This window comes from Sinocyclocheilus rhinocerous, unplaced genomic scaffold (genome assembly GCF_001515625.1).
Source record: "Sinocyclocheilus rhinocerous isolate Xijiao unplaced genomic scaffold, SAMN03320098_v1.1 scaffold574, whole genome shotgun sequence".
Classification (NCBI taxonomy): domain Eukaryota; kingdom Metazoa; phylum Chordata; class Actinopteri; order Cypriniformes; family Cyprinidae; genus Sinocyclocheilus; species Sinocyclocheilus rhinocerous.
Window position 1 is genome coordinate 2,404,033 of NW_015659919.1, and position 8,183 is coordinate 2,412,215.

Genomic DNA, 8,183 nt, shown 5'->3' on the forward strand with positions numbered 1-8,183 from the left:
CACACTTTAACTATGACAGTATTAACAGGTACAGCTTTTGCATTAACGTAAAACCAATCAACTTCTCCAAACTGGACAGGGCATCATTTACCTTTGATCATGAGCTCATAGGCCTCTTGAGTGACCCCCTCAGGCTGGTTTTCATCCTCTGGACTTGTGGATTTTACAGCCACCTCTGCTTTGACCCTCTTTGAGCCCTTCGCCTGCTCAGCACTCCACATCTTTCTCTTTGGAACCGCTTTGCCATTCTAAACAGGGTGAGACCGTCTTTAACACTACCCATCCAACTAAAGAGTTGACGCTTTGTAACGTCCAAAATGGCAACCACCACCACGTACCTCAATGATACGCCCAAGGTTCTTATTGACAGCAGACGGCTGAAGGACCTGCAGCGTCCTCCTCCCTGATCCTGCTCCAGATGTTGGTACTACAAGGAACTTCTGAGAAAAGAAAGAAAGGCAATCTCAGGGTCCTCAAGTATCATACAAGTGTCAAATATTGAGAACAGAGGCTTATTTCAGTGAGAACGAAAGTTAAGCAACCCCATCCAAACACACAGTAACAGGCTCCATTCACCTGCCTCAACAGTCATTCTTCTCCTCTTACACCTGGTTAAGCTGTCAGTATGAGATGGCAACAAGCAAGGTATCGGAGCAACTCAGCATATCAACAGTTCTAACAAGCGTGAGAAAGGGGCAGGCCACACATCAGCTGCATGCTGTAAACACCTCCAATTCCCATGGACAGCGATTGGGCCGCTTGCATTATCTTACTGCAGCATTCTTTAACCTGTAATTATCGTGGGAACTCGCCACCGAAGTCTCCTTGTGACCAACTGCAAGTTTGGAGTTGGTTAATGTTTTCACTTAAAACCGTGGCAGACGGATGCACAGTTACTGGATTTCAACACATGGGCAATGATTAATTTAAAAACAGAGCAAGGTCGGAGTTGAGTTTGTCCTAAATGGGAAATTTGATCAAGTTAAAGACATGTTGCAATGTGTTGACATCATTCTTTCCCTTTTTGAAAATACTCCAGACAATTTAAGTAATCCAAACTTATGAATAATATCTAGGGGTCATTACATGGCCACTATAAAAACCACTAATGACTACCTTTTAAAATGGGACATTAATCAGTTTATGGGAGTGCTGCCAGATTTTTTCAAAAACCCATTTACCCTTGTGTTGTGTTCAGAACCCTTTCACACTAACGAGGTTACAGAGCAAAAAGGACCCGGCCTCAAATTGCTTATAAATCACTCATTATGCTATATTATCACCAAAGATTGGATTCAATCTTTTTGTCAACTTCTTTTCTTTCATTTAAGACTGGTTTTGTATTTATATTCACATCCGTTTAATCGTAGGCCTCATTTATCTGAAAATAGGCACTTCATTTTTTGAGTGAAAAAATAATTTAGGAATAATTTTCACAATATTAAATAAAATGTGGAGAAAATGTGTACTGTTTATCACACTAGTGTGCTTTAATGTTTAATCAGGGAGTTGGCTTTGAAAGGCTTTTATTTTGTACAAAATGGCACAAAGTCACACTTGGTGTTCCCGGTCAAAAATGACTGGCCATTCAGAGTGAATGGGAAAGATCACAAAAAAGGACCTTTATTTTGAAATGCTTTTATTTTCTGTAAAGGGGCAAAAAGTAACACTTTTGCTGTTCCCTGTCAAATCTGAACATTGTGGCATACGAGAAAGAACACTAACATTAAAGGGTTACTTCACCCAAAAATGAAAATTCTGTCATTAATTACTCACCCTCATGTCGTTCCAAATCCGTAATACCTCAGTTCATCTTCGGAACACAAATTAAGATATTTTCTCAGAATTCATCAAAAATATCTTAATTTGTGTTCCGAAGATGAACTGAGGTATTACGGATTTGGAACGACATGAGGGTGATTTTCTTCAGTTTTTATTTAATATTGTGAAAATTATTCATAAATAATGCTTTTTTCACTCAAAAAATGAGGTGCCTACTCAGATAAATGAGGCCTACGATTAATCAGAAGCAAATATAAATACAAAACCAGTCCTAAATGAAAGAAAAGTTGACAAAGATTGAATCCAATCTTTGTTGATAATATAGCATAATGAGTGATTTATAAGCATTTTTTTGAGGCCGGGTCCTTTTTGCTCTGTAACATCACAGGTGTAACAAGGTGAAAAATCTCCCCCAGAAAAGTATGAAAATGATCAAATTTTTTTAGAAGTAGTTATACCCTTTGTGAACAAAGTCACAATTTCAGTCCAATGCGGTAATATTAACTAGTATTTTCGGGAAAAAGAAAATTTTCAGAGCAAAAAGGACCCGAACACCACATGAGGGTTAATTTAATCACCCAACAGGACACTGGTTCAGCAATCATCCGTGTTTTGAGTAGTAATTTAATTAATTGCATCTACGAAGCCTAAGGCAAGACATTCTCACATACCTTGATGTTTACAGAGGGATTCTCTGCATGCTTGGGTCTTCTGATGGAGCTCATGTTTTCACCTAGAAAAGAGTTCAGTAACTTCAGTGAGTTTCATTAGTTGAAAGGTCACATTGGGTTCCAGTCACTTTGACTTGGAAATACATTCATTCCCCTACACTTTTAGTCTTCCAGTCTACAAATAATTGCTTTTAAGATTCTTTTGATGAGAGATTACCAAATTTTAGATTCAGCACAGGTTTTACAGCCCTCTTCTTGGAAACACAATTATGCTAATGGTTTTCAACATGGCAAAAGTTACGACAGACATGTAGTTAACATACCCATTAGCCTAAAAATAGAGACAAACTAATAGACTGACAAGACACTTTAAATTAAATTACAGCACGATTAAAACATACAAAAATACAAATTAAACAGTTAACGTTGTAACACTAATTGACATCCAAAATGTTTTAAAACAATAAAAACAGAACTGTAGATTTATTCATAACTCATTCGCCACCTATATAACTTTAAAAGACATACATTTTATACGTGTATAACTAAAATCACAAGCATAGATCAAAAGCGGTGTACGTTAGGCCTCTGTTTGTGTCCAGACCACGAAGACCATCCAGCCACTCGTACAGACTGTACATTTAAAAACACATTGCCATTCCTTAAAAATCAACAAAAAGTCTCTACAACTCAACAAAACAAAAGCCAACATAAACCCAGCAAGTCAAAGATGATACTTACGAAAATTGCACGATAAACACAGACTGCTCTTTACAACCCACTAAAACACACCAGCTTGGGTGTGAAGAGCGCGCCGATGGCTTAAGTACTGCCTTTGTACCGTCACGTGACTCTGGATTTCGCGCGGATTGAGAGGCTGACATAAACAAACAGCCAACCAAGGGATTTTTTTTTAATTCAAGGGATATTTAATTTCACTATAAGAATATTAGAATTTCTATCCACTTCACAAAATATTGTCCGTGTTTAAGGTGAGTACTACGCACAATTAAATTATGCGTAAATGATGTATATTTAGTATTATGTGTTATATAATGTTAACTATTTAATACAGTATAGTCGACAATAACATTTTATTGAATTGATTGAGAAGTTGATTATGTCCGTATCTACACTCAACTTGTCTATCCTCCAAGTTTTGACAGTTTAAGTACCTTTTAATAATTTAATCCACGTTACAACCGACCCCACCTACTGTTTTTATTATGTCTATGGTTGTGACCATGACCATAGGGTTTGTTTAAACGTCTGTGACTAGTGTTTTTCTTTTGCTTCACAACATGTCTCAAAATTTTATATAATGCTGCTCCCTTATTTATAACACAAAGAGTTTTTGATGTATTTATTCAGAAATATTGTGAAAAATAATTATTGTGGAAAACTCCCATTTTTGTCTGTTACAAATCAGTTATTTCTTATTTGTCACAAGCTACACCACTACCCGAGTAAAAACAGTAGGTGGGGTCGGTTGTAACGTGGATTAAATTATTAAAAGGTACTTAAACTGTCAAAACTTGGAGGATAGACAAGTGGAGTGTAAATTCTAAAATACTATTCTACTATTATTATTATCGTGTCTATGGTCACAACCATAGAGTCACAACACTGACCTTCGTAAACCCAGCTGACAGCAGCGCGCGCTCCTCCTCTGTCACGTGTGCACAGCTGCGTGATGCGCAGCGGCCATTTTGAGTTGTTTGTTCAGCGAGGAGCGCTTGTTATTTTCCAGACAAACGCAGATCAAAGGGCCGAACCAGTCGAAAGAATCGCTCGAAAGACATTTCACCCTTTCCTTCCATCATTATGGGTCCACCGCGATGCAGATGCCGCCGTCTGTTACCTGAGAGAACGGAGGACTTCGGTCGGTTTGTCAGTTTATCTTGACATGGCTTATACGGGTGTGTGACGACTGTGGAAAAGCTCGAAAACAAACGGGAGAACATCAAACTAAACCTCCGCCGAGGATCGATCCATCCGGGGCGGGTTTTTGCACTGAGCTCGGTGTATTAAGACGTGTTAGGATTGTTTTGCAGTACTTGCTCGGATCGCAACGGGCTTGAAAGTCAACTCGAGAAAAAAATGGCGAGAAACAATAGTTAACGTTAGCCAGCCACGCATCGAAGCCAGTCTCTGCTAGCATCGCGATAACAATCAGAAAACAGGTAAAAAACAAAATGTAACAGTCGGTTTATTGATGAATACTAGCTTTGAATGCTCTCGTAGATCTCATACTGGATAAAAAAAAAAGAGATGTAGCTCCCTTCAACCAGATTATCAGTTGGTGGCGTGCGTGTGTATTCAGCTTAGCTAGCATTAGTTTGCTAGCCAGCCACAAAATAAAAGCCTTACAATGAAACTCAACCGTGGCAGGAGAGCTCGTGGGCCCATTTTATGCCCTTAAATCCCAAGATGTCCAGCAAACTCTGTGTTCTTACTCCGTGCCAAGATCTCATGGCATCTGCATTTCTCTGCCATGGTTGTCTTTCTCACCTGTCATTCAGATGTGCTTTTATGAGACCGTTTATTCAAAGACATGGATACAAGCAAGAGTCAATCCTGGAAGAGCTTTTCCAACGTCAAATCTCTTGGTCAGCTTTTTAGATAACTTTAACCCAGATTTATTTATCTAAAGACAGGGATCTGTCCCCTCACACACACGGACGCAAACACAAAACTGTCGGTATGGGCTTTCAAACTGACTTGGCCCAAGTGCACTACCCACATTGATTAAAAATGACTTGATTTGGTTTTGCTAACTTTGTTCGTTAATTCAAATTAGTATGTACTGCAGGTAGTGCTTGGTTATAGCTTATTTAGTTTTTAAAAGCGTTTGTAAACCACAGTCTACTGTCAAGCAAATAAAAAGCGAAAAAAAGTCTGCTTAAGGAAAATAGTACTGTCCGTAATAATGGGAGACCCAAATTCTCGCCGGAATCAAACAAGAAACCGACTCCGTGCCCAGCTACGGAAGAAACGAGAATCTTTGGCCGATCAGTTCGACTTCAAGATCTACATTGCCTTTGTATTTAAGGAAAAGGTACATTGAATGATTCTGTATGAAGCTGAGAAATTATTGACTGTCTATGATTGTTCTCATATGCCTTTTCCCACTTTTACAGAAAAAGAAGTCTGCACTCTTCGAAGTAGCTGAGGTGGTACCTGTGATGACCAACAACTATGAGGAAAATATCCTTAAAGGCGTGAAGGATTCGAGCTACTCCTTAGAGAGTTCTTTAGAGCTTCTCCAGAAAGATGTGGTGCAGTTACACGCGCCTCGTTACCAGTCGATGCGTAGAGTAAGTGTTGGCACACAGCATGGTTGACTTTCGACATTGTCAGTTGAAGATTAAGCTGCTGTCAGCTGTTTTGCAACCATCTGTCTTGTCTAAAAACCCATGTGTCATCATGTTGTTCGAGGTCATTGCTTTTTTGTGTCTCACTGATGTTTCTAAATCTGTACAGGATGTGATCGGTTGTACCCAGGAGATGGACTTTATCCTTTGGCCCCGCAATGATATTGAGAAGATTGTCTGTCTCCTGTTCTCCAGATGGAAAGGGGCTGAACATGAACCATTCAGGCCTGTTCAGGTATGTATATGTAATTTCTGCCAAAAAAAATAGTGGTACTTATTATTCCTCGTATTTGAGGTCATGGGCTCATTCAAACCCTTAACACCAAGTATTCAACATGCACAATAGGCATGAATGATGCATAGAAATCCATTCACAAATTAAATATAGTTACATTTGCATTTGAACATTTACAGGCCAAGTTCGAGTTTCATCATGGAGACTATGAAAAGCAGTTTTTGCATGCTGTTGGTCGGAAGGACAAGGCTGGGATGGTTATGAACAACCCCAATCAGTCTGTCTTTCTCTTTGTGAACAGACAGCACTTACAGGTTGGTTCAATAAAACATGAAATATGAAGGTGCATGGATAATATTTAAGAATGCCATGAGGATTATCAACTTTTTTGTATTAAAGGGGTCATATGATGCGATTTCAATTTTTCCTTTCTCTTTGGAGTGTTACGAGCTATTTCAGCATGTGGGGCATAGAGGAGAAACAATAATGTACAGTATGTGGAAAATGTGTTTTTTGAACTTTAAACCGCATAAACACATTGCATTACACCAAATACACAAAATACTGTTCTTTTTAGCAACATCATATGACCCATTTAATATTGTACATGTATCTAACACTCAAATTAGTTTTTTTTTTTTTAAAGATTAACTTTAATAACACTGTTAAATATAATCTTTAGTAAATCTCAATATGAAGCTTTATTTCTCAATACATGCTTTATATATAGTATTGTGATGCTTAAATTTACGCAAAGCATTAAAATGATTGATTGTAGTTTTTAGTGTTTATTAATAGACAAAATAATGTTTTATATAGGTTTCACCAGGAATAATCTTAAATTGATCTGATATTGAAATGAAAATTTTTTATATTGACATGGTTGGTTGTAAATTGTTGTTTTTCAGTACTACTGTGTTACTATTTGTTTCTTATAAAATACATTGATCTTGCCATGAAAATAGTCATAGATGCTGGGACGGCAATGAAAATAAATAAATTGAAAGGGGTCATATGACGTTGCTAAAAAGAACATTATTTTGTGTAATGCAGGGCTGTCCAAACTCGGTCCTGGAATGCCGGTGTCCTGCAGAGTTTAGCTCCAACCCTAATTAAACACACAGGGTCGGCGCCAGAGCGCACAAAGTGAGGGGGCAGGCACAATTTATTGGGGGGGCTGCTTTGAAAAAAAAAATTTGTCTGAAAGTAATTTTCAGATGCAACGGGGGGGAAAACGGGATAAACACAAACATGAAACTTGTAAATAAAATAATGTATGTACAATTGTACCTATGTACAATTTAATAACATATAGGCTAGTTTGATATATGAATCGGGTGTTCGTCAAAGATTGCATGCGGTCGGAGATTCCCGTGTTTACAGCTCCGTAAAAAAAATATGCCACAGTGGAGCGGGTCTCACGCCGAACGGCACGGTGAACGGCTGTGCTGTTTCCAATGAATGCAGTAGCTTAGTGTGCGCGTGAGGCGCCGGCGCGATCAAACAGCTGAAGCATAAAATAGACTACTCTGTCATTTTTGGTCATACAGTAAAGGCATAATTCGAAACTGCAAAGTGTTAGCAGTTTGAAAATTCCAGAATAATAGCAAAGTTAATAAGAATTATTTCTAAATGCAGCACTGTTATTATTTCGCTCTGCATAACCTGAACGGAAATTATTTATTTTTTTGCTAAGAACGAACCGAAATGAAAACATTACGCTTTTAATCTGTGTATTTAACAGCCTGGGAGACCTTCCCAGGGCAGTACCTTGCCTCACCGACTAAAATCAGGACGCCCACTACGGAGACGGCACCAGAGGTGAGGGGGCACAGTGACCGAGGGGGCCGGGATGGGCCCCCTCAGGCCCCCCCGTGGCGCCGACGCTGTAAACACACCTGAACCAGCTAATCAAGCTCTTACTAGGCATAGAAACTTCCAGTCAGGTGTGTTGAGGCAAGTTGGAGCTAAACTCTGCAGGATACCGGCCCTCTAGGACCGAGTTTGGACAGCCCTGGTGTAATGCAATATGTTTAATGCGGTTTAAGGTAAAAAAAAAAACACATTATTTTCCACAAAATGTACATTATTGTTGCTCCTCTATGCCCCGCCTTTCTAAAA

General features: G+C 38.8%; 2 protein-coding genes across 5 annotated transcripts in view; one reads left to right on the forward strand and one right to left on the reverse strand.

Moving 5' to 3' along the window:
• Positions 1 to 3,286, reverse strand: part of gmnn (geminin DNA replication inhibitor) — a 5,375-nt gene extending 2,089 nt beyond the window's left edge. For 3 of the 4 annotated variants that reach the window (XM_016533273.1, XM_016533272.1, XM_016533270.1), the window contains exons 1-4: positions 3,195 to 3,286; positions 2,454 to 2,515; positions 339 to 440; positions 92 to 248 (exon numbers count right to left, since the gene is read on the reverse strand). In XM_016533273.1, the coding sequence (XP_016388759.1) occupies positions 92 to 248; positions 339 to 440; positions 2,454 to 2,507 (313 nt within the window). In that variant the 5' untranslated portion in view covers positions 2,508 to 2,515; positions 3,195 to 3,286. Of the gene's footprint in view, positions 1 to 91; positions 249 to 338; positions 441 to 2,453; positions 2,516 to 3,012; positions 3,082 to 3,194 lie in introns of those variants that run through there. The other variant, XM_016533271.1, reaches the window with a different exon arrangement.
• Positions 3,287 to 4,098: 812 nt separating this feature from the next.
• The window catches only part of LOC107724342 (uncharacterized protein C6orf62 homolog), a 6,682-nt gene continuing 2,597 nt past the window's right edge, over positions 4,099 to 8,183 (forward strand). Inside the window, exons 1-4 of the mRNA XM_016533232.1 lie at positions 4,099 to 5,511; positions 5,594 to 5,770; positions 5,937 to 6,062; positions 6,242 to 6,376. Of these exons, the coding sequence (XP_016388718.1) occupies positions 5,383 to 5,511; positions 5,594 to 5,770; positions 5,937 to 6,062; positions 6,242 to 6,376 (567 nt within the window). The 5' untranslated portion in view covers positions 4,099 to 5,382. The remainder of the gene's footprint in view (positions 5,512 to 5,593; positions 5,771 to 5,936; positions 6,063 to 6,241; positions 6,377 to 8,183) is intronic.